Source organism: Protopterus annectens, chromosome 7.part0 (genome assembly GCF_019279795.1).
Source record: "Protopterus annectens isolate FY-2018-M chromosome 7.part0, PAN1.0, whole genome shotgun sequence".
NCBI lineage: Eukaryota > Metazoa > Chordata > Ceratodontiformes > Protopteridae > Protopterus > Protopterus annectens.
This window is the reverse complement of record NC_056739.1, coordinates 712,196,206-712,223,635: the sequence shown is the minus strand read 5'-3', so window position 1 is coordinate 712,223,635 and position 27,430 is coordinate 712,196,206. Positions and strand designations below refer to the sequence as shown.

At 41.2% G+C, this 27,430-nt stretch overlaps 1 protein-coding gene across 1 annotated transcript in view; it reads left to right on the top strand.

Moving 5' to 3' along the window:
• LOC122806647 (paired amphipathic helix protein Sin3a-like) overlaps positions 1-27,430 on the top strand; it is a 1,669,103-nt gene that overhangs the window by 787,047 nt on the left and 854,626 nt on the right. The window contains exon 11 of the mRNA XM_044077237.1: positions 21,609-21,727. Coding sequence (XP_043933172.1) covers positions 21,609-21,727 — 119 coding nt within the window. The remainder of the gene's footprint in view (positions 1-21,608; positions 21,728-27,430) is intronic.

Here is a 27,430-nt window from a genome sequence, read left to right as displayed (position 1 = left end):
ACTTCTACTCTTATACTCTCCTACTTACCTGCTCCTATATAAACACATAACTTTCTATTAGAATATTTATTTTACAGCATATCAACTACTCTCCATATTCCACCCACCATGCCTTCATAATCTCCTGAATTTAATCTATCTTTACTACCTAACCCAACCCCTTAACTTTCACCATACAACTTCCATGTTACCACCAACCACCTTGACTCTACTCTACCATACTCACACACTCGTATTTCTCCACATCTATATCCTATAAATAACCTCCTACTTTTCCCAAACAAATACATTACCCTTCAAAAACATTTCCCCCATAGTTATTAGCAGATTCCTTAAATCCACAATAGAATCCAATCTACCTAACAAACTGTCCATCTACACCTCTAAGCCACTCTTATATCTAATTTCCACTCTACTATCCGACGATATCCATCCCAACTCTGGCCCCTCCACAGTTTCCTCTACAGTCAAGTCCATTTTATTTACTTTCTTTAACTCCCAAAGTATAGTAAACAAACTTCCAAACCTTCATGCCTGGCTCATTCACAATAAATCGGATATCCTAACAATCTCAGAAACTTGGTTAAAACCCCATATAAAAGACTCTGAAATATTTTCACCAAACTATTCAATCATTAGAAAAGACAGGCCCCATAAAAAAGGAGGTGGAGTAGCTCTCCTATATTTATCCTCATTGTCAGTTACCCCCTATAACAAACCCATTCCACACTTCAAAAATGCTGAACTACTCCTCACATCTCTCCAAATTAACTCACATAAACACATTTGTATAGCCTCACTCTATATCCCCCCAGGAGAGAATATTTCTACACTTGAAGATATCCTCTCCTGGCTCTCTAACAACATTAGCAATGAAACAATAATCCTTGGCGATATGAATATTAACCGGGCCCGCATTCAGTCTCCTAAAAACTCTCTTAATATCAACCTTTACAACTTTTCACAGCTTATCAACTCCACAACATACCCCTCTAAAAACCCCTCTAACCGCAGTATTCTAGACTGGATTCTTGTCTCTCACCCCCACTATTTCTCTGACAGTGGTACTCTACCTGATCCCCTTAGTGACCACATACCCATCTTCACACATCGACTCCCATTACTCCTGCACTGCACCCATAATTTTATTACTATCCGTAACCCAAAAAACTTTGATCCAACAAGCTTCTCAAAGTCTCTAAAATCCATAAATTGGAACTGCCTAAAAACATTATCTCTAGATAACACAGTTGCCCACTTCATCTCAATATTCCTACAAATATTTGATTCTCATGCACCCTTAAGGACTAAGAGAATTAAAACTAAAACAGCCCCCTGGCTATCCAAAAATACACTAGCATCCATGCGACACAGAGATGAAGTCTGGGCACATTACCAGAAAAACAGATCCCCCTAGTCCAAAATGAATATAAAATTCTTCGAAACAGGGTAAAAAAACTCGATCGACAAAATTACTTCTCCACACTCCAAATAGCAATAAATCAAACCCCCAGAAATTCTGGAAAGGTATCTCTACTCTCCTCAACCCTAGCAAACAAAATACCCCTACCCCAGACCCAAACGCTCCTGACCTAGATCTGGCTACACAATTTAATTCCTTTATCATTGAATCCATTTCCAAATTAACATCATCTTTCTCTAACACCACTACACTCTCAAATACTCCCCCACCCTCTCTCCCCAGCACTCCACCTGGCACCGCCACTACTCCCACATCTCCATTTACTAACTCTTCTCCCTCCACATTTTCTCCTACTCTAACTACTTCATTATCTTCATGTGCCCCTAACTCCCCCCCCCACACACTCTCCCTCTTTCTCATTAAAACCTATACCCACTTCCACTATAAAGAAACTCCTTCTGAAACTGAAGCCATGTACTAATGCTCCTGATAACATCCATTCTTACTTTCTTAGCATAGCTGCTGATGCAATTGCATACCCTATTAGCATTTTAATCAACCGCTCTATCCTAGAAAGTACAGTACCCCAAATCTGGAAAAAGGCCTACATCATCCCTTTGCACAAAGGGGGCAACAGTAACAATGTTACTAATTTCCGCCCCATTGCTATCCTGTCTCCCACCTCTAAAATCTTAGAAAAATGTATTCATCTTCAACTCCTTCCTTACCTTTCAGAAAATCATCTACTTACTCCCACACAACATGGATTCAGACCTAATCACAGCACTATAACCGCCCTCCTCTCCTTCCTTGAAACTGTTAACAACACACGCGACTCTGGCCAAATTGTTTCTACCCTACTACTCAACCTCTCTAAGGCCTTTGACACGATCTCTCATAACCTGCTACTAACCAAACTCTCAAGACTTAACCTATCTCCCTCCTCCTTGAACTGGTTCTCCAACTACTTATCTAACAGATATCAAGCAGTAATATGGAAAAAGGCCACTTCCTCATTTCTAAACACCCCTACTGGGGTACCCCAGGGGTCCATACTGGGTCCCCTTCTCTTTAATATATTTATAAATGATTTCCGCAACTCTATCCCATTCTCAGACATCATCCAATACGCAGATGATTCCACTATTATATGCTCTGCCTCTTCTATCCCCTCACTCCTAAAATTGACCCAAAAAGCTTTCACAACCACTGAGCAGTGGATGAAAAGAAATCACCTTGCTCTCAATGCCTCCAAAACCAAATTAATGCTATTTCCCCCTCTAAAGCGGTCTCTTTCAACACAAACACATTCTCTATCACTAGTCAAAATAATTCACCTCTGGAACTAGAGACCAAGCTACTTGGGGTCCAAATTGATAACCAACTCAAATTTAACTCTCACCTACAGCTAAATATCAACAAAACCCACCAAAAACTTGGTATGCTGTACCGGCAAAATAAATACCTCACACCTGCTGCCAAAATCACTCTCTCTACTTAATTTCTTATCCCCTCCCTTCTCTTTGGAACCCCACTCCTAACTAATCTACAGTCCTCCCTAAAAACCCAACTTTACTCTTGCTATAACAAAATCGCCAAGTTCGCTACCAACCACAAGTCTTCCTCACACCACTGTTCCTCTCTCCATATACTAAAATGGCTAGAGCTTCCCAACTATCTCACATACACTCAACTGACTCTTGCTCACAAACTCATTTTCAACTCCTCTGTCTGTCCCTCCCTTTCATAAGCTTTTAAAATGCACCTTCCTGATAGAATATTGAGGTCCAACAATCAAAATCTATTAGAAATCTATAAACCCACACGTCCCCCAGGGAAAAATCTTCTATCTTTTGTCGTTGCCCGTCTTTGGAACTCTCTACCATCATCCATCCGCACCACCCCCAACCACTTTATTTTTAAAAGATCTCTTCATTCCCACCTAGTATCCAAGTGGGAATGCTCTTGCTCCCACCCCACATAGCTAATTTACTTGCAATTACCATCTTCCTTCTTTGCCTTGATTCCTCGTGCATTCTTCCTGATTATTTACCCATAACTAATGTACATTATCATTTCATATTATAGGGAAAACTGCACTAGGCCTCACCTAAGTGCTTCCTTCATAAATTTCTGTTATTTCTCAGAAGTTTCATTCAGTATTTCAGAACATGATACAAACTCAAATTATTTTTCATGCAATATTCTTTACTATCTATAATCTATTAATTTTATCTATTGTTCTTTCATAGTTATTTCTTCTGTATTTACTTGAAATTGTTTTCTGGTGTCAAAATATTTTGTATTATATAATTTGTAATTTGTTATAGTTTTGTATAACTAGTATGAATTGCTTTTTTGTAACATACTTAGTTCTGGAGCTTTTTCCCCCAGGACTCCATTGAAAACGGGTTCTTTGGCCCAATGGACTATCCTGGTAAACCAACTGCAAATAAATAAAATAAATAAATAAGACCTTCCCTTTCGGAACAGTAATAGAAACCTGGTTAAAGCCAATATATGATAAAATTGCTCACATTGTAATTGATTATTGGGACTTTTTGGGTAGATTAGTCCCTGTTTTGTGCAATCAGGATATTATTCTAGTAACCATAGATGTAGTTGACCTCTTCTCTTGTATACCCAAGGATGATGGGTTGAGAAGGTTTAGTAACAGTATTGTAAAGTCCAGCAATTTGCCATGGGATACTACATCTTTAATTTTGGAATTCATGGAAATTGTGTTAACGTGCGTGCGCCCCCATTTTTGCAAATCTGGTCCTCCTTGATTGGGAAACTGAGTATATATTGCAAACTGTTTGGTGTGAAAATATTACCAGATATGTTAGATTCTTGGACGATACATTTATTATATGGAAAGGAAACGAAAGCAAGTTACAAGAATTTATTGGATACTTAAACGCCTCCAGTGAATATCTGAAATTTACATTTAATATGAACAAGAATAAAATTTCATATCTGGATACACACATTTATGTTGAAAATGGAAAATGTAGGTAAAAAATATACAGAAAAGACACTTTCAGTAATTCATATTTACAATATTCTAGTTGTCATCCAAATAGTCAAAAACGCAGTATATTAAAAGGTCAATTTATACGTGCTGCAAGAATGACTTCTGATTACACGGACATGGTAAAAGAATTAAACCTTATAGGTAATATGTTTAGGGACAGAGGGTACCCTACACATTTAATAGAGGATACTAAAAATTACGTGAAAAATGAATGGGGTAAGAAATATAAACCAATTTTAGATGCTGGGTTGATAAGAACGTTGGACAAAAATAAGGTAAAGGATGGTAAGGGTGTATCCAAGTATAAGAGAGCTTGCATATTTCAACATGGACCTTATGTACAAGACATAAGAAAAATAATAGAATCAAATTTGAACATTTTGAAAACTGAACATAATGTATATAAAATGTTGGGAGAACAACCCTTGTTTGTTTCCAAAAATGGTAGAAACTTAAAAAGTGAATTGGAAAGGAAAATAGTAAAAAAGAAAGACACTGTTAAGAAGGTAGGCACCAGTAAATGTGGGCAATGTAATCAGTGTAGTCAGATAATACAGGTGCCCACTCTTATGTTGGAAGACACGAATAGAACGGAGGTTATATTTAAGAAAGGAAATTGTCGTACCACACATGTAGTATATTTGGCTAAATGTACAAAATGTCCGTGTTATTATGTGGGCAAGACAGACAGATGCCTAAGGAATAGGATATATGATCATGGATATTGTATCAGGAAAAAAAAAAACAAAAAACGCTTTATGGAGGCATCTGAATGTCAGTAGGAGTTGACACTTTTAAATTTGGTATATTGGAGTGTGTTAAAATGAACCCTAGGGGGGGTAATATAAGTAAGAGTTTGGGTGAGAGGGAAACCAGATGGCAGATTAAGTTAAATGCCTCTGTTTACCTAGGGATCAATGACAGCATATCCATTAAACCCATATTAGAAAATAATAGTTAAAGTGGGGGGAAATTATTTTTTCACCTCTTTTTTTTTTAAAGTGTCACTTTTGGATGTTTGCTTTCTTCTATTTTTATAAATATTTTAACTATAGATGACAGTTTAGTTATACACTAGACATGCATGGGTATGTATTTGTTTAGAAACATAGTAGACATATGGCACACATATGTTTATAAGAAGTAGCGGTAGGATAGGATTGTGGCGTTACAGTACAAGTAAATTTTAGTTCAAGTAAGTATAGGATGGAATTGATTTTTAATAAAGTGCAATCACTATGTTAAAACTATGAACGCACTGAGCACTTTAAATACGGAACTAAAGTACCAGACAGTAACGGATAGTTGAAGGGGATTGGTTGGTAATTTGTATTTAAACCTGTCATGGGAAAAATGGAGTGTTCTGATGAAGTCTATGTATTGATAGATGAAAGCGCTTAACCTATGTTTTGTGTACAAGTTTTAATAAATTAGTACGTTGTTTTTGAATACACATGGAAGCTAAAGTGCATTCTTGTCGCTTAGGGCAGTGAACGGAGTTTGGACTTTTATTTATAACTTTTATTTGTTGACTGTTCCTGTTTGGTGTGGAATTTATATAATTTCCATAATGGTTTTGAAGAGTCCTCCTTTTTCTTTTCATACGCTTTGCAAAACCTTCTTAAAAGGAACATTGTTGCTAAAACTCCCTTGCAAAGATCCTACCCCACCATGGGATCTAAACTTAGTGTTACAGACCATTGTCCAACCTCCCTTTGAACCATCAACTGAATGTGAGCTAAAGTTTTTATCCTGGAAAACTGTATTTTTAGTGGCAATAACTTCTGACAGAAGGATTTCAGGGATAAAAGCCTTATTACATAGGCCTTCTTACCTGATTTTCCATAAAGATAAGAGTTTCACTGAGAACTAATCCTTCCTTTTTGCCTCAGGTGGTGTCAGAGACCAATATCAGTCAGACTATTAATTTACCAGTATTTTTCTCCAATTTTGCTAACAAAGGTGAATACTGCTTACATTTATTAGATGTTCACAATTACATTTCTTTCTATACAGAACTAAGAATTTAAGAAAATCCGACCAACTGTTTGTGTCATTCTCATCTGTAAGACTTGGTCAACCAGTGAGCAAAGTGATGCTATCCAGATGTCTCAAAGAATGTATTTATTTTATTTGTAATAAAAAGGAAATTAAATTGCTTAGGCCTTAAAAGGCACATTCTACATGAGCTGTAGCTACTTCAGCAGCTTTTCACTCTAGAGCTTCTATGGTTGATATTTGTGATTCAGCAAGTTGGGCTTCTCCTCATACCTTTATTGCTCATTACAAATTGGATCTGGTCTCCATAGGAAGAGCATTGTGTGGTTCAAAGGTGCTCAGGAATATCCTTCCTTGAGTCCTTCCAAGGTAGCTGGGGACTCTGTCCCATATGTCAAGGATAAAATGAAAATTGACATCAGATAAAGGTATTATGTACTCACCATAACATTCCCTCTATGTTGTCCCTTTTCATTTATCCTCAACTGCCCTCCCTCCTTGCCTTTGCCCTTGGAGATTTTGGTGACATGGATAATGGACATATATCACTTATTGTTATATGGTTCCAGGTATGGTCTCTGTGATGGCTTTTGAGGTTTTTCATTCTGTCTTCAGCAAACTTGATCTGAGGTAAATAGGAGAGGAGCATTGTGGGTAACTCAAGAGTTTTTGGCTGTCTTGAGCTGTAGTAACAGCCAAGTCGCTTCTGAGGCTCGGAACCAAACCCATATGTCGAGGATAAATGAAAATGGATAACACAGATCGAACATTATGGTGAGTACATAACTTCTTTTTACTTCTTATCTTTATTTGAACCCATCACATTTTCCTCAGACTTGTCACTTCAAAAAAACACTAAAGGCAGAAAAGAAAAAATGTTTCAAAATCCCCATCTTTTAATTCAAAACTATGTGCACTTTCCAAGCAGGAAATCTACCCCTCCAAGTAGCATTTTCTCCAAATTTAAATAAAATACCAGCTAACCCTAGGGAATCGTTTCTCTGTATAAAGACTTGGAAGCAGTAGCAACTTCCTTACAGTCTGATTGCCTCTAAATCATCATAGTTCTATTAATGGTATCAGAGGTTTGCTTCCCCTCCACAAACCACATTGACCCATTTCTGTTTCTGTTTTGGTAAAATTTGCCTTTCTTTTAACTTATATAGACATAAACACTTCACAATCTTGTTTTAAATTTAAATTGGATATACAGGAGGGCAGATCTGAAAGGTTGTAATGTTTTTAGTATTACTGTTGAACAAAACATTTTAAATCTTTTGTCATTCTTCTGTCCTACCTCCCATATTTTCACAGGAGTATGGTCTGTCTGCTGTTTCTAGAGATTTCTCTGTTCATTGATTATGCATCAATATTTGTTTTTATTTCATCTTTTCTGTCTCGGCTACTAATTGATGTGAAGTAGGCAGACTTCATTCGTCTGCAACCTGTGGGTATCGGATCCGACCTCGGATCCGAGCCGGCAATTCAAAAGCTTAGGCTCCGAGCTCCTAGCTCCTCCCTCTTACCCATAACCCCTTGCCAAGCCCTGACTGACCCCAGATTTCGTTTGCCGCTTTTCAAGTAGCTACGGAATTCCAGAGCTCCTGGCGTTGGTGAAGATAAGAACTATTTTTTTGACTAAAAAAGTTTTAAAAATCTTTATTTTCTTTATTGATATAGTTAGTGTTGAGTGTGTTTAGGCTTTCCTCTCTCTTTTATTTAATTTTCTCGGGTTTTGCGTAGTTTGTTTGTGTGTGTTTTGTGTTAGGCCTTAGGGTTGCGATGTCTGAAGCCCATAAGGCTGTGTTCTCGAAATGTACCGAGTGTGGCCATAAGCTGTCCCCAGCGGATGGCCACACTCGTCGTCATCTTGGGGTTGAACACCTGTCATCTGGTTGTACCATTTGTGCAGGGTTCAACCCCCGGGCTTTGAGGGAGCGGAGGTCGAAGTTGGTGCTGGCGGTCTTTTACCTCCAGATACTGCTTCGGCCTCTGCCCCTTCCACTCAGCAACCTGTTGCTGTGAGTTCTCCCCCTCCGGCTGGGACTCAACCTCCCTCTAAGTTGCCGGAGGGGAAGGAATCCTCTAGGGAAAGACAGAAGGAGAGGCACAGGAGAGGCACCACAAGAGCCGAAACTTCCAGTTCGGCTCCTCCATCTAAGCGGGCCTCCCCTGTGCCTTCTAGCTTTCCTCCTCCTCGGCTCCACTCCCCTCGGTTCTCTCCTGGACCCGAGGAGGAGGAGGCTAGCCCTTCCAGGAGGTCTCCGAGGCGGCTCTCTAGGTCCGCTTGGTGGCCTCCACTAGGTCAACATTTTCTATGAGTGAAGCTGATATGGACCGGATGATGAGGAAATTCATCCAGGCCCAAATGCAAATGGGAGTGCTCCTAGCCCCCCCCCATCCGGGAGGGGCTTGACCCCTTTTTTCGCCCCTTGGCTCCTTCTCCGACCCATACCACGGGTTCGGAGCTGTCGGCGCCGGGCAGATTTGGATCCGGGGTGGGTCGGATCCGATGGGTCGGCGCACCTCGGATCCGTCCCATCCCTTGAGTGCTTGGTACCGGACCCGACCTCTCGAGCCGAGGCGAGCCTCGGATCCGAGGGAGCTGGTGTGTCTTCAGCTCCGTCCAGGTCGGAGCACACCGCCACTCGGATCCGGCGGTTTCGCTCCGACTCCGATCCGTCGTCGGATCCGGTGGGGGTCGGCTCTTGGGGCTTAGAGAAGCTGGCTCCCCTCGGCTTTCGGCGTAGTGGAAAGGGCACTGTCGATGACATCCGGACCCCCGGTCCCTGCCACGGCTCCATCCTGCACTCCATTGCAGTTGGGCCAGGCCCCCACCAGCCGGTCCCAGGGACAGCCCGCCTCGATGTCCCAAGTGGTTCCCTTGGAACATCCAACTGCTGAAGAGTACTCCTCGGACAGCCCCGATGAAGTACCTCGGAAGCGTAGTGCAAGAGGAGGCACATGGACTCCCCTGAGTCAGTCACTGAAGACACAGACTTGGATGAAGGGAAGGCTCCCTAGGTCACCCCTGAGGACGTCTCATTTGGAGACATCATGGAGATGTTAAGGATCGGGGTGGTCTGCCCCAAGGCTTCTTCGGACGAGTCTGTGTTCTTGGAGGCATTCGAGGCGGCCCTTCTACCTCTTGGGTGTCCCTCCTGCTGACCCCCTGGTGGATCTTATTTCCATCAGGGCGTGGAAGGATCCGGACACCATTGAGCCTATCCCTAAGCGCCCGGACCGCATTCTTTCCCCCTCCATCGGACCGCACCCACTGGAGTAAGGGTCCCCCAGTAGATGCCATGATGATGGCTGCAGCCACGAAGAGGGAATTGGCCCAGGAGAGTCCCTCCGTGCATCCTCCGGGCAAGGAGTCCCATTCGATGGATCGCATTGGGAAGCGAGTTTTTAGTTCAGCAACCTTCTCCTTGAGAGCGCTGAACTACATGGCACATGTCATTAGGATGCAGCGGGATCTGATTAAAGAATACGCTGCATCTCCCCGAGTCCATCTCGAGTGAGGATAAACAGGTTTACTCCACCCGAATGGCCACTCTCAGATCAGTTTCCAATACATCTATGCGGCTACTTTCTCATGCTACTGAGGGAGCCGCTAGAGCCAGCGGAGCAGGCCTAGTCATGAGGCGACAGGCCTGGCTCCGCCATTGTGATTTTGCAGAGCCCTTCAAGGCGACCTTCGAATGCCCCTTCGATGGTTCTGCCTTGTTTAACAACAATGTTCGTGCAACTTTAGTCCAGAGCGAAAGGACGGGAAGACGCTGTCTGCCGTCGGAGTCCGCTTCTCAGCTCCCCAGAGGTCCTTCTCTAAGAACCAAAAGGGACAGAAGAAGATGTGGTTCCGGAAGTCGCAGCAGTCCCAACCTGCTCCGGACAACCAGTCCTTCCGTGGCAGAGGAGGACGGGAGGTCGTCGTGCTAGAGGCAGGGGCTCCTGGCAACTTTGGGTCCAGAGAACCTTTCTCTGATAGACCCACGTAGCAGCCCTGAAGGGTTGCCCGGCTGTCCGTCTCTGGAGGCAGTCGGGGGGCGGTTTTCGAGGCACCTGACTTCTTGGGAGTCCATAACAGACAGTTGGGTGCTTCGAGTCATATCCAGAGGATATTCAATTCCCCTATTCAAGGTTCCCAAATCTCGCAGCCTCCCAGATGTTCCACCCGACCAAAGGGAGGCGGCAGCTATCGAAATCGAACAGCTGCTAGAAAAAAGAGCCATCCAGCGCATCCCCCGAGATCAAACCAGATTAGGGTTTTACTCCAGGTTCTTTTTGGTGCCAAAGAAGACGGGGGACTTGAGACCAATCTTAGACCTTTCCCAGCTGAACCTGTCAGTAACCAAGCAAAAGTTCCGGATGGTCACCCTGCAGTCTATACTTCCCCTCTTGAGGGAGAACGACTGGATGTGCTCCATAGACCTCAAGGATGCGTACTACCACATTCGGATGGACAGACGATCCAGGAGGTTTCTTCGCTTCCGGCTGGGAGCCAGTCATTATCAGTTCAGGGTCCTCCCCTTTGGTCTCACCTCAGCCCCCAGGGTGTTTACCAAGGTGGTAGCGGCCCACCTGAGGCTCCAGGGATTACAGGTCTTTCCGTACCTGGACGACTGGCTCCTGACGGCATCATCAAGGCATCTTCTGTGCTCAGCCAGGGATTACTTTCTTCAACTAGCACCAAGGCTGGGCATCACGATCAACTGGGAGAAATCTTTTCTGAACCCCACACAAGTTATAGATTTCATAGGAGGAAGACTAAACACCAGATCAATGCGAGCCTTCCTCACCCCAGACCGTATTGCCAGCCTGAAGTGTCATGTGACAGCGATCCTGCAACCATCTCCAACTGCAGCTTCGGTCCTGAGGGCCCTAGGTTCTATGGCGGCAGCTATTCCGCTTCTCATTCATGCCCGTTTACACATGCGGGTTCTTCAATGGACCCTTCAAGTTCAGTGGTCCCCTCTTTGTTCTTCTCTAAACGCTCCGATTGCGGTCAGCAGAGCGTGCAGGGACTTCCTTCTTTGGTGGCTTCTTTCTCCGGAGCCCCTGGCAGGGAGACCTTTTTGCGCTGCATTTCCCCGAGCCACAGTGACCACGGACGCTTCTTGCCTCGGGTGGGGGGGGCATTCTGCGGGGAAGATTGTCCAAGGCACGTGGAATCCCACAGAGACGTCATTGCATATAAATGTCCTGGAAATGAGGGCGGTGCTCCTAGCGTTGCAAGCACTTCACCACGTTCTTCCTTCAGGGACTATTGCGATTCAGACAGACAACATGTCGGTAGTCTGGTATATCAACAAACAGGGAGGAACCAGGTCTTACCCCTTTGTCGAGAGGCCTTGAGAGTCTGGGAATGGGCAATTTCCACCAAACGCTTTCTGGTAGCAACGCACATTCCGGGAAAGTCCAACATCCTTGCGGACAAGCTCAGTCGCACCATCCTTTCTCCACACGAGTGGTCTCTCAATCCTCAAGTAGCGAAGAAGATTTTTGCCGTTTGGGGCAACCCTGTTGCGATCTTTTGCCTCTCCCTCAAACGCCAAATGCGACAATTTCTTCGCTCTGCTTCCCCACCAGGAGTTCCCGAGATGCTCTGGTGCATGCTTGGCCTCCCGGTCTCCTTTATGCCTACCCTCCACTTCCTCTGATGCAGAGGCTTCTGCAGAAAGCCAACAGTTTGGGGAGCAGAATGATTCTCATTGCCCCATTCTGGCCTCGACAACCTTGGTTCCCCTTCGTATGGTCTCACAAAATCAATCCACCATGGATTCTGGATCCAATTTTGGATCTCATCTCTCACCCTCTGGGAATGTCAGTTCCCAATCTGCAGACCCTGAAGTTGACAGCTTGGCTGCTCCAGTTCCATCCTTAATTAGGACTCCCGGTATCTCATCACCGGTCAAGGCCATTTTAGTGGCAGCTCATAAACCTTCCACCAGGCAGGTTTATCAGAGTAAATGGAAGAGATTCTCTATATGGGCAGTACAGAGAACTTTGGATCCTTTCTCGGCACCTATGTCAGCGGTGCTGGATTTTCTAACAGACCTCTTTCATCAAGGGGCTAGTTCTTCCACGATTATGGTACAATTGGCAGCTATCTTGCATTATCACATTGGTCATGACACAGCTCCCCTTATGACGGCGAAATTATGCAAAACATTTCTCAAAGGAGTTTTTTTGTTGAGGCCTCCAGTCAAGGAGGTTGTACCACCCTGGGACTTGTCTTTAGTCCTGCAGGCCCTTACTGCTCCTCCCTTCGAGCCTGCAGCTTCTACTGATTTAAAGTACCTTTCCTGAAAGACTGCCTTCCTGGTAGCTCTCACTTCAGCCAGAAGAGTGTCTGAGCTTCAGGCTCTGTGCGTCAAACCGCCTTACCTTTCTTTCTTCCCTGATAGGGTGTGCCTCAGGACCAATCCTTCTTTTCTTCCGAAGGTCTCTTCTGAATCCAATATTAACCAGTCAATCAATTTACCTGTGTTTTTTCCCAAGTACTCAAACAAAGGAGAATACAAATTGCATTCCTTGGATGTTCATAGACAATTACGTTTTTATATTAACAGAACAGCTGGCCACAGGAAATCAGATCAGCTGTTCGTCTCCTTTGCTAAATTTGCTCTGGGTAAAGCAGTATCTAAAGTCACACTATCTAAGTGGATTGCTAATTGTATTCTGCAGGCATATGACACTTCAGGCAGACCTGCTCCTCAGAGGGTTACGGCTCATTCTACTAGGGCAGTTTCCACGTCAGCCGCCTTTAAGTCCCGTGTATCATTGGATGATATCTGCGGCAGCTACTTGGGCCTCGCCTCATACTTTTATTTCTCATTACAAGGTGGATGTTGTTTCTAGAGGAAGAGCATCCTTTGGCTCAGCGGTGCTCCGGAACATCCTTCCATGACGGCCGCCCAAGATTCAGGTAGCTAGGGACTCTGTCCCACAGGTTGCAGACGAATGAAGTCTGCCTACTTCAGATTTAGAAGTTATGTACTCACCATAACGTTCCATCTGAGTAGGTGACTTCATTCGGATGCAACCATCCCCCCCTCCATCCCCCTGACCTTTATAGAGCGAGTATTTATGCTGTTTTAGTGTACTGTTGTCAGTATTTTGAGGCAAACTCAATCTGAGGTCAGTCAGGGCTTGGCAAGGGGTTATGGGTAAGAGGGAGGAGCTAGGAGCTCGGAGCCTAAGCTTTTGAATTGCCGGCTCGGATCCGAGGTCGGATCCGATACCCACAGGTTGCATCCGAATGAAGTCACCTACTCAGATGGAACGTTATGGTGAGTACATAACTTCTAATTCACTGTTATTTTCCTCATAATTAAGGTTTCCATAAGTATTTATGTGTGTGCATTTTCTTTGTATCCCCATATTTACTTTTTACTCATTTTTATAACATTTCTGAAATATTTGTAATACCTCTGCTGGATCTGTGGCTATTTTCCTTGTCATGTAATCCAAAGTCTGGCTACAGTTCTTTACTTTCTGTTGCCCAGATTGTTATAGTAAACGTTCTTGCACTTGAGTTATCAAAAATAGCCGTTCCTTGTACATATTTTCCAATAATTCTTCAGTTTTCCTTTGCCATTCTGCAATTGCCGCTCTTCTTATTCTGTGCAAATTCCCTCCTCCTGTGTTTTAACCATTGTCATCCCCTTTAAATAACTCCTATCAATACTTTCCCATATCTGTATTACCCTGCATATTTTCATTGGTGCATGATGTGATATAGATATTGACTAGATCTCCAATCTTTGAATTAAATTCATATCCTCCCTCGAAATATAATTCCTTTCCAGTCTAGCCCAGTTATTGCATATTTGGAATTATGTAAATTCTGTCTGAATTCCTGCTCCTGAATTCAGGTAATCTATAGCAAATATTTTCATACATTGGTTCAGAAATCTACCAACCCTTGTTGTATTTTCCCTTCTGGGTCTCTCTTACATCTGTACTGTTGCACTTCAGGTTCAAGCCCCCACATGTAAACAACATTCCTTTCTCAAAACTTAATTCTAACATTTTCCTAAGCTCCATAACAGTGGTTTTAATTAGAGTAAAATTATATGATATTGTAATCCTCCCTAATTGTAAGCCCTCAGTACTAAAAATCTTCCATTATTGTCCTGTTTTTCCTCTTTTGTCACTGAATGGGTCCTGCCACAATCTGCACTATTACTTTCTTTTCTCTTGTCCCCAGTATTCTGTTAAATGCCCTTCCAGATATTCTTCTTTTATTAAATACACATGTTAATTTCTGTCCAAATGCATGTATTATAGCATTGCCATTTGCAGCCTACACTTAATATAATTCAGTACTTTCTGCTTTCTGTCTGTACACATAAGCTCATTTTAAATCCCATGTTAATGTTGAGAAAGCAGTCATTCTGATAAAATTATTCTTTCATAGTACATATGACAGCACTTTTAAATAAGTTTCCATTTTGCATATTTCGTAAACATACTAATTATTGTAGGCTTATGGTAGTTTCTTCGCATCCTTATTTGAACTCGTCACATTTTCCTCAAACTTGTCACTTTGAAAAAACAGTAAAGAAAGTGGGAATCAAAACTTTTTAAAATCCCCATCATCTTTTAACTCAAAACAAACATTCAGAACTGTATGAATTTTTCAAAAAGGAAATCTGCCTATCCAAGTAAGAGCATTTGCTCCAAACTGATGGTTGCATCCAGGGAGAATTACCTATTCCAAAGTTAAGGTTAAACCCCAGTATTATATGTGATAGAGTCTGTGTTCCACTTGCTTGGATTGCGGACTGTTATTATCTTACTACTATTCTACTCCCAGTTGAAAAAACTATTTGCATACATGCTTTCAGCAATCATTAACATTTTACCTTGAGAAAACGTACACAGGTTAACCTTAAATAAGCAAAATTAAATTGTCCACTGTCATATTGGACTGCTGGGGAGGCACTTGCTTATGTTGCTATTCACTTTCCACAGTATCAAACAGATTTTGTCACATTTTTTCTTTGACCTGCTTGCCATTGCCCTTTAGAAAATTAATTTAGTTTTGTCAGACAGATCCATTGTAAATGTCACTCTGAACACACTCTCAAGACCTCTCATAATTACCTGCACTTGCAGGTTGTTTTTCTTCAGCTGAAAGCAAATGCTAGCGGAAAAAAACAGCTAGTTTGCAGATGTAAGAAAGAACTGCTTTCTTTATTTGTTTTTCTTTTCTGGTTTAAATCTTCTTTTGCTCTCTGTTGCAGTTAATATCATTTGTGACTTTTATTCTTTGTATTAATGTATGCCATTGTATAGTTTTTGTGTGGAGCTTTTCTCCCTAGGCCACAATTGAAAAAGTTTTTTTTGCCCTCTCGGGTCTGCACAGCCAACAAATGAAAATAAATACATTTTCACTTAAAAGCCTTGTTCATAGCTTAAACTAAAAACATTAATGTAGACATGCACCTTTATAAAATGGGAGAAGTCCATATTATCTTTTAGTTAACATATATAGTATGACCACTACCCATTTACAGCCCCCAGTAGCCAAAGATCACAGCATTTCAACCTTAACACGTTTCTCTCCATCCTTTCTTATCTTGAGATAACACAATACTTTACAGTTAGGTAAAAGTACTTCTCACTAGCATTTTCTACAGGCACGGATAAAACTTCCCTTTCCCCACCTCACATTTAAAATGCCTGCAGTTGCATTAGTATACAGAACTGTTTTATAGACATAAAATAACATACACACACTACATCAGGAAACTTTTTTACAGATGTTAATAAAAATCAGGTTGTTTTAACAGTCAGTTCAATTGATTCAGTGTCTTTTTAAATGTTAATGACACAAATCAGGGTTTATGCTTTGCAGTTCTCCATCCGTTTAACACATTTAACAAGCTTCTAGAATTTTCATCCACTTCTTCAAGAACCATAGTTCACATGTAAACTTCTAGTTGAATATATGATTTATAGTTCTGCCACTTATTCACTAATTTCACTTTGTTGGTAAGCTTCATGATTATCTTGATCTCCTAATACTGACCTCTGTTTTAAGCCCAAGGTATTCCCAATTATTTTAGTCAGTTCTTTATATAAGTGTCTGTTGCTTTTTTCTATTCTGTATTTATAGGTTGTGATTAAAACCAGCTTTGCATTATTTTAAATGTTCACATATTAGTTTACATTTGCATAACAACTGCATTACATACTGCAACCACTTTCATTATAATGAAACTTATCTAAACTAAATTATTCAATGAAGGTTCATTACTATTCAACCAGCATGCTTGTTGTAAAGCAAGCATGCAGCAATAGAAAACAGTCTGGCTCCTGATGTATCATTGACCAGTCAGACTTTCAGTTGGCATATGCTGAATAACATCATTGTAAAACACTTTTACCTGGGACAGAGCAAAATGTAAAAAAAAAAAAAAAAAAAGTCTACATTCTGTAAAATCTAAATAAACAGATGTTCCATGTATTTTTGCATTGTCTCTTGTAAAGTTTCTGATTTTTTTAAAGCAAAAAAAAAAAAAAAAAGACTCTTTTCTCCATCACGTCTCTTGCGTGAGTAGTAAGTACATCAGCGTACCGAAGGCAACATGGAATAAGACTAAAGTGCCTTTAATCAAAGACTTTATTTAAGAAACTTAAGTAATGTCTTTCTTAAATAATGGTATTGTTTGAAAGCAATAATCCATGTGTGTGTGTGTGTGTGTGTGTGTGTGTGTGTGTATGTATGTGAGGATTTACCCACGGCTACATTTGTTTAATTTCTTGGGCTTCACCCTTGTGATCAAATGGTAAATGTTGATACACCCACACTGAGCCGTGGATTGTTGCTAAACTGGTAACCAACTGTATACACTATTTATGCTGTGCACTAACAATCAATTTTACATATATTGTTACACTGACATTTTATTAATGGTTGGCACTGAAGAAATACTTGTATTGTTTAAGAGAATATCGTATTGCTCCACTTTCAGATTTCTCTGATATAGGTAATTATCTAAAGTGTATCATCTCAGAATCTGACCTTAATTTAATTGTTCATTATTTATCTATCGATACTAATCTTAACTGGAGAGACTGGGAAAAAGTGTGGCATTTAAACCAACTACTTTTTTGTAATTGTTTGTTAAGAAATACCAGAGAGGAGTATTGGTCATTTTAATGTGAACAGATGTTGGCATCTTAAATAATACTGTTTCTCTTTTAAGAAATTATCTTTAACAATTAATTTACACCTCCAGTAAGAAATACTGATCTAATGTTGTCTTTTTGATATGTTGTGCAACTGATGGGTCTGTGATCAAACATCAGATCTGTCCTCGGCCACTCTAATAGGCTGTAGGCTCTATGGCTCGAGCTCCTCCCCTTAACCATAATCCGTCTCTTCTCCTTTCTTTATTCCTTTTTTTCTTCCTTCCTTTCTTGAATGAAATATTTCATTCTTTTGTGGTCTTTTGAGTATGAAAGACTGTGTGTAAAATTTTCAGGTATGATTTTTCCAAATGTGAGCTTGTGTTGTTTTTGCTATTGAAAGCAAGGCATATTTTAATCAGTTCCAATAAGCCTAAACTCTTCATGTTGAAAAACATGTTTCCAAAACTTTTCTTTATTATATTCAGTTAATATTTCATTTGAATACGATAGCCTTGATTTACTATTACTACTATTGCTGTACAACATTCTAAAAATATAGTTGAATATTCTGAGTAAGCCTTTTAACTGTATTGCTCTTTTATCTTGAATGCATTTTATAAAATGTCTTGCACATTATAATATGTCCATCCAGTCATCTTTGCTGTTTAACTCAAATTAATTTGTTAAAGTTTCTATTGATTTAAACTGTAATTTGGATAAGCAATCATTCCAGCGTATAAATTATTTTCTTTTCAGATTGTTCATGTTTGTGCTTATTTGCTCCTCCTAGTAAACATTTTGTTTCACAAAATGGATGCATCCTACTAATTACGTTTTTAGTATCTGTATGAGTATGAGTAAATTTGCAAATCTTTTAGGATACCATTTATTTATACAAATCAGATGGATTATTTATATTATACTGAAAATATCTGCACAAGATTGTAGATATTTTATTTTAGCTGCATGCCCTAATGATTTTTATTTCTTTCCATCAAATAGAGCAGTTTGCAAATCCTTCCATTTAACATTTGTAAGATGTCTGTCCAGTGAATAATTACTTTGACTCTAGCTGCTTCTTTGTTTCTGTTTCTGGGATCTTGAGTCAAATTTTATTCCATCTTCAGACATTTTAAATATATATATATATATATATATATATATATATATATATATATATATATATAAGCTATTTTTGACTTTTTAATGTACCATAAAAACGTGCAGCATTTTAATATTTTAGTTTGAGCTTTGTTTGGACTTTATATATATTTGGAATTATGTAAAGTATTTTTGAAAGTAAGCCCATCTTTATAAAATGCAATCTAAACCTCAAAAGTAAAATACGTGCAGGTCTATTTGTTGATTTACTAATTATCTCTGTAGACTTATAATTTTAACATCTTATCTTTGTCAGTTTTAAGAATAATTCCTAAATATTTTATCATCCTAGTTCAACTTTTGTGTTTGCAAGATATCATATTATTTTGAATTATGTTTAGAGGTAATGTTTTTTTTCATTAAATGACAAACTAGAAAATCTGTGACATTTTTATACTTTTATATATTCTGTCTAAAAATTAAAACTTGAACAATGCTAGAACAAGGTTGCTAAATCTGCATCAAATACTCCTTTTAGACACCAATAAAAAACCTAAATTGGGTAGAACTACCCCATCGACCAACATATACACAGCTTCTTAGTGCCTATAAATGATCTAGAATCCATTTGCTTATCCAGCACTAAATAGCATTCTACACATCTCTGTTCCCATTTGGCCATTATGTTCCAGTATCCAAAAATTTCTGTCTGTCCTATAGACCTATAAAATCTGCTGAACATTGTCTGCATTTATACCATGCTGCTAAGGCTTTGGAACTCCTTATCTGTATCTATCAGGTCAATACCCTCCCATCCCTCAAAACCATTCTGAAAGACTTCCTAGCCAAAAGCTGCCTGTGTTCTTCCCCACCACCCAGATAAAACTATATCCCTAAATGTGAACAAATACCTATTCACACCTTACCATCTCCTTACTCTCCTTTCTTCACTCACTCCCGTAATTATGTCCATTTTTCTCTCCTAGCTTTCTGTCTAAATATACCATAAGGTTTGTTTATTGGTACTGGGCTAGCTGTCCTTGTGGGCCATTTTAAGCCTCGTCAGTTATCCTATGTAAGAGTCGAACCCTGAACCTTGTATCTGTAAGGTTAACACCTTAACCATTATGTCAACTGCTTTTCTTTAACTTTGCAATATAATTCCTGTTTGTATTATAACAACTTACCTTTGATTTCTCCATAAACTGGCCAAAATTTCTCTAACATTTAAATCATTGCCATGTAACTTGTATCTGTTTTAACCAATGTTTTCATTTTATATCTAACTTTGTTAATTGCTTAAATGGTAGTTGTTTTGGTGTTTTTAAAGACTGTAAAATTATTGTTTATAAAATGTTTTGTAATTCTTTGGAGTTTTTCTCCCAGGGCCTCTGTTGAAAAAGATTTACTACTCAGTCAGGTTTTCCCGAAAATCATATGTTAAATAAAATACATAAATAATTCTCAAGTCGAGTTACAGTCTCCAATAAATCATTTGCAAATAATATTTTAGACTTGTCTCTTATTTATTTTTATAACTGAAATATTAATGGTTTGTCTTATGGTTATTGGAGTTTATATCGTATTATCCAGTTTTTGGAAGATTGAAATTCATATGGTCAGGTTTCTGAAAACATGCTTTAATGGGGGAAAAAAATCTTTTTGCAGGGAGACAAGCCCCCCTGCAACCCCAACACCCCCTGCAAATTATATATACCAATTCTGAGATCACATAACAGTGGGGAAAAGGGTAAATTCTGTAAATTCTCCATTAAACATGTCTTATGTAGATCATTTTTTTTTACATTTGAGTTTTCAGAAACTCTATCATATGGTCTCAACCATATGAATTTCGAGTTTCCGAAAACTTGATCATGTGGTCTCAACCATAAGAATTTTGAGCTTCCGAAAACTTGATAACATGATATAACTCCAGTTATTATTAAATATTCGATTACAAATACAAAAAGCAAAGGAGCAACTGGGCATCCTTGCTTTGTACCATTATTCAGATTTACTGACAGTGATAGAAATGATCCTGTTTACACACATGCACACACGCACACACACACACACACACACACACACACACACACAATCTGAGTATTGCATTTTTATTATTGTATAATTCATTTTGCACTCCACATTCTTCTAATACTAAAAGTAGGTAGCCCATTCAACTGAGTCAAAGGCCTTTTCAATAGTAAGACTTATAATTGCAGTTTCCTTTTTCTTATTAATGTAATTCACTATCTTTCCATTAATTGTTAATATTCTTTATATTATCTAGCATTTTTCTGTTTAATACAAATCCTATCAGATTCTTTCTTTCTTAATTTAGGTATGTAATTTTTCATCCCATCTATGTAAGACATCTCCTTCCGTGAGATGCAGTGGACACGTGTGGACCCAGCAGAGATCAAAGGCAATCTGCATAGTTTGGTCTGAAAGACTTGTATGTATAGTTCCATGGAATTTTGTCCTTACTTTTAGGACAGTGTAACTGGGAAAGTAGATGGGAGTTCTCCGTGATGGTCCAAGGAGGACATGCTCTGGTTGTCTCTGTACATTGGATAATACCATTAGTCAGAAGGCAATATTCTTCATTAAAGGGAGTTCCTCTTTCATATACAGCAATGTAGGAGGAATGTGTTCATAATGTAGGAAAATGACAATTGCTGGGGCAGGATGATGCTTTGGAAGGTCAAGTGTATATGTTTGTGTGCTTCTATTAAGAGAATACCAGTAGGAAGGCTAACTAAAATAAATCTTAAATATTGAAAAAATCCTCTTAGACAGAAGTGTATGGTTTGGTATACTACCATTCTGAAGTCTGAGCAAGGTATGCTCTTACATGACACATGCTAATATACAACTTACATGAATTTGTTTTACTTCTAGGTCCGTAAAGCTCTTCGCAGTACTGAAGCTTATGATAGTTTCCTGAGATGTCTGGTCATATTTAACCAAGAAGTTATTTCTCGTACAGAGCTGGTACAACTTGTTTCACCTTTCCTAGGGTAAGTGCTAATCCTCTAAGCTCTTCTTACAAAAAGTGGAAAGAGCAGAACTTTTGAAAATAACCAATTTAATTGAAATAATGGGAGTAAAGGCAGGCTCTTTAATTAAGGAGTGTTTGTTTTCTTGCCACTGGCTGGCCAGATTTGCTTAGCTCTCTTGGGTTTCCATATCAGCAACTGTGGTCAGTTTCACTACATTCTACACTAACCACTCAGCATGTTTCAGCTTTGCAGTCTGTAAACGGATTTAAATAAAACAAAGTAAAATATTCATCTCTTAGCCTTCATTCAGCATGTGCAATACTCAGTTTTCCACTGCATGGCTACAGAGTATAAGAAATGACTATCGTATCTTTGTGGCTATACTGAATATTGATAGTGAAGATGAGTAAACGTGTGAAGAAAGTGTGGTTTTGGCTGTCAGCTTAGTTTTAACTTTGTTGACAGTTACTTAATAATTTAAGTGATACACGTTTTTAATAATGCAAGTGTGATATTTTGATATCCTTAACTCATGCTTATTTCATATGTCATTCAGTTCAAAGTCATACTTTGTGAAAACTTCAGAAGTATTGTTAATAAAGAGGTATGGATGCATTGCTACTTGAATCTGAACAATCTGCCTCTGAAAGTGAGGCTTTTGTACTTAGTTTTCTATGAAGTACCACATTAAAGACAGAAACATCATGTCTAGGAACACAAACACCAGTTTAAGAAGTACAAGATAGTGCAGTAAAACTGCTGCTAGCAGGTTCATATCTTCAGGGTGATTGCTGGTTACTGTTACTGGTGTAGTTGTTTACCACTGATTGAAGCTAGTGGTATGCAGTCAACAACAACCTCTACTGAACTTCTCTAATAAGTTAATTTGTCTGCAACTTAATTGTTCTTCAAGCAACTTGATTGCAATAACCCCACGTCGTTATTTTCAGTGTTCCACATATTTATCAAGATTGTTTGATGGATAAGGGATTTGCAAATCCAGGGATACAGCTTGTGTGGTAGTCATAAAAAAAAAAAAAAAAAAAAAAACAGTTCACTCTGCAGATGATGATTGTCTTGCATCTGACAAATCTCTGTGTTGGTTAAAGCAAAAAAAAAAAAAACCCTCATTTTTTTTCCTGTCTTCCTCACGTGAGTGTGTTAGAAAGTAGAAGCCAAAGAACACTGGAATCTAGGGAAATCCAAATAAATTAAACTGTCCAGATAAAGATGCCCAGATGCTGAGGTTGTATAACACTTTCTAATATCATAGAAGTGAAAATAAAGAAATAGGTTAGCGCTTTCGCGATTGCTCGCTTCTTCAGACCTAAAACAACTAGATAAAACAAACCTTTAAATAATATACAAAACAGTTAAAAGCAATTAAAAATTAAACAATCGATTAGTGCGCTAAACCCCTCTTCTTAAGTAGTGTTTTTAAAGCAATAGCACTGTTAAGACCATGTTCCACATGAGCCTTAAAATTTACAATCCATTTAAGCTCTGCAAGTTCAGTATCATTAACAATATCCCCTTCTCTTAGACTGTTATATATTATTTGCAATACTGTAAACTTGAAACTATGAACCTTGCCAGCCTCAAACACATGTTTTGCTAACGTATTTGTAAATTTTCCATTGCGAATATCATTAAGGTGCTGCAGAATCCTTTCTTTGAGCATCCTTTTAGTTTTCCCTATATAGAGTGATTCACATTGTCTGCATTTAGCCATGTATAGGAACTGGTATACATGGCTAAATGCAGACAATGTGAATCATACTATATAGGATTGTTTAATTAATTTGGGCATCTTTATTTGGACACGTGAGTGTGTTAGGCTGTGTGGCTGGGAGTATGTCTGAAATCTCCAAACCAGGCTTCTGAAAATGCACAGAGTGTGGCCACAAGCTCTCCCCAGTTGATGACCACACACTGTGCGTTGAATGTCTTGGGGCAGCCCATTGGACACCTCCTGCTCCATCTGTGCTGCGTTTAATTCCCAGGCATTGATGGACAGGAGAAATAAGCTAATTTTGAGGGGCCTTCTTCCACCTCCTACCACTGGGGCACAGGCCTCTTCTGTCCTGGCTTCTACCTCTGTCTCCGCCTTGGCCTCTGGGACTCAGGCTCCCACCAAGAGGCCCGGGGATGGAGACAAATCAGCCAGGTCTAAGGATAGGGCCAGGAAGCAATCCTTGGATCACTCGGCTTCAGTGGGCCCTCCAACAAAAGTTAGGTCTGCTCCGAGGACAGAGTCTCCCCAGCTCCATTCCCCTCAGTCTCCTCCGGAGCTGGAGGAGCTTTGGACCCAGTCACCGGTGCAGGCTTCCCCTCATCACCCCTCTAGACTTGTGTCAGTGGCCTTCTCTTCTTGCTCCACCCACAGCTTTTCTGAAGCAGGGATGGATAGGATGATGCAGAAGTTTAACTGCACCCAGATACAGTTGTGAGTCCTGCCTGCCCCCCTCTCCCTCCGGAGCCAGGGGCATGCAATCGGCATTCATTCCTATTGCTCCTTCTCTGTTCCAGTCTCCAGTTTCTGAGCCCTTTGATCTAAGGACACTTTGCGTTCAGGGATTGGCTCTGATGGTACCGTGTACCTCGATGCCTGCTTATGGCCTTGAGGAGGTCAGATCTGACTAACTCAGATCCTTCTGGCTCTTCAGCGCAAGATCTGAGAGGATGGCATCGGCTCTGAGCCTTTCAGAGCAAAGCCTTCCCTTTGGTATATCGGCGCCCGGAGGTTCAGCTTCGGCTCCCATGTCAGGTCAGAGGGTTACAGCTAAGACTATTGTTCCTTCTCAGGAGGTCCGTTCCCCTTTGGTTTTCGGCATGGTGGAGAGGGTCCTCTCGATTCTATCGAGACCCTTGACAATCTCGTCTTCAGAGTTCATCCTGGCTCCCTCCTTGTCTGGCATGGATCTTGCCATTCTGCCATCTCAGGGACAGCCTGCTGCCTCTTTTCCCCAGGGTGCTCTCTCTTGGGAGCAGCGAGACGTTGGTGAGTCTTCCCAAATGTACGTGCAAAAGGAGGCACCTGGACTCCCTTCCAGAGTTCTGGAGTCCCTCACGGAAGACACTGATTTGGAGGAAAGGGAAGGTTCCCCCCCAGTCACCCCCCCCCCCAAGGATGTCTCCTTTGGAGACATCATGGAAATCCTATGCCAGCGTGGGTGGGTGGTCTGCCCGAAAACCTAACTCAGATGAATTGGTGTTCCAGGAGGCATTTGGTGCAGGACCCTCTTCTTCCTGGGTGTCCCCTCCCATGGATCCTTTGGTGGATTGCATCACATGTCAGGCTTGGAAGGAACTGGATATGGATGGTAGAGCCCATTCCCAAATGCCCTGACAAGATTGAGTCCCCCTTTGGACAGGACCCATTGGACTAAAGGATCACCGGTTGATGCTATAGTGGCGGTGGCCATCACTAAGAAGGAGCTCGCTCAGGAGAGTTCCATGGTCCACCCTCCTGACCAAGAGTCTAGGACGATGGACTGTTTTGGGAAGTGGGTGTACACTTCAGTGACCTTTTCTTTGCATGCTCTGAATTGTATGGCACACATGATTAGGCTGGAGTGAGACCTGGAGAAGGAGGTTGCTGAATCTACTCCTGGGTCCATGTTGGCGAAGGACAAGAAAGTATTCTCTCAAATGGCCAAACCTGACTTCTATTGCTAACACCTCTATGCATCTCCTCTCCCATGCTTTTGAGGGCGCTGCTAGAACTGCTGGTACAGGTGTTGCCATCAGATGCCATGCCTGGCTCCAACTCTGTGCCTTTTCAGAACCCTTCAAGGCATCCTTTACAAATGCCCCACATGATGGTTCCTCCCTTTTTGGGAAGTCCAGAGTGAGGAGGAGGGAAGACTCGGTCTGATGTCAAGATCCGCTTTTCAGCCCATCAGCATACCTTCTTGAGGACTCAGCGAGGGGCCAAGAAGATGTGGTTCCAAAAATCTCAGAGCTATTCCCAGGACACTCAGTGCTCTCCTTCCCCCAGGGGCAGAGGGAGATTTGATAGATGCCGCACTAGAGGCAGAAGGGGTCTGAGGAATCAAGAGTCTCATGAGCCTTTCTCGTAGAGACCTGGCCAGCAACCCTGAAGGGTTGCCTTGCTGCTCATCTCTGGAGGCAGTCGGAGGTCATCTGTCACTACACTTAACAGCGTGGGAGTCCATCAAGGAAGATTGTGGGTGTTGCAAATTATATCCAGAGGCTATTCAATCCCCTTTATCATGTCACCCCATCCACCCAGACACCTCCCGGACGTTCCACCCGTGGAAAAGGGAGTCTGCAGCACAGGAAATTGCAAAGCTGCTAGAACAACGAGTCATCCAACCCATCCCCCAGACCAGTCTGGGTTAGGCATTTATTCCAGGTTCTTTGTGATGCCAAAGAATACTTAGGACTTGAGACCCATTCTGGATCTCTCCACCTTGAACCTGTCTGTAGCCAAGGCAAAATTCTGGATTTTCACCCCTTCTATCTATCCTACCCTTCCTGCAGGAGAATGATTGGATGTGCTCTATCGACCTCCAGGATGCATAACACCATATCAAAATAGACAGGTGCTCTGGGAGATTCCTGTGCTTCTGGCTGGGGGCCAGTTATTATCAGATCAGAGCGCTCCTGTTTGGTCTCACTACAGCCCCCAGGGTGTAAACCAAAGTGATGGCAATGGTAGAGGCTCACCTGAGTGTCCAGGGCATACAGGTCTTCCCCTACCTGGACGATTGGCTTCTTGCTGTCCCTTCCAGGCATCAGCTCAATCAAGCGAGGGATTCCCTTCTCTTAGCCCAGCAGTTGGGCATTACCATCAATCTCAACAAGTCGTCTCTGGCCCCAGTTCAAGTGTTAGATTTCATTGGGACTTGATTGGACACAAGTCAAACCAAAGTCTTTCTTACCTTTGACAGGATTCAGTTTCTGAAGCTACATGTCCTTTGCATTCTCCAAGCTCAGTCACAGACCGAGAGAATGGTATTAAGGGTGTTGGGGTCCAGGCGGCCACGATCAGTCTGTTGCCCATGGCATATTTTCACATGCGGGTTCTTCAGTGGACCCTCGTGGTCCAATGGTCCACGTTAGATCTTCCTTTGTCTCATCCTGTTAGTCTCTTGAGTGTACAGGGACTGTCTTCTGTGGTGGATTCATTCCCCGGATCTGTCTTGGGGTCGCTTCTTTCTTCCGCCCTCTCCCCTTGACCACAGTGACTATGGACTCCTCCCTGGTGGGGGGGGGGGGGGGCACTGTTCGGGAAGAACAGTCCAAGGCATGGGGTCCCACTATGAGACCAGATTGCATATCAACGTCCTGGAGATGAGGGTGGTGCTTCTAGCATTACAGGCTGTCCATACCCGTCTTTCCCAGGGATGATTGCTCTCCAGACGAACACTATGTCTGTGGTCTGATACATTAACAAACAGGGGAGAACCAGATCTTATCCTCTATGTTGCAAAGCCATGAGAGTGTGGGAATAGGCAGTCTCCACCAGCCGTTTTCTGCTGGCAGTACACATTCCGGGGAGGTCCAGCATTCTAGCGGACAGACTCAGCAGGTCTGTTCTGGTGCCTTATGAGTGGTCTCTGAATCCTTCCGTAGCAAAGCAGATCTTTCTCAGGTGGGGTCAGCCTTGCTGTGATTTCTTCACTTCTCCTTCCAATGCAAAATGCAATGAGTTCTTCACTCTTAACCCTCCAGTAGGGAAGCCCCCAGTGAAGC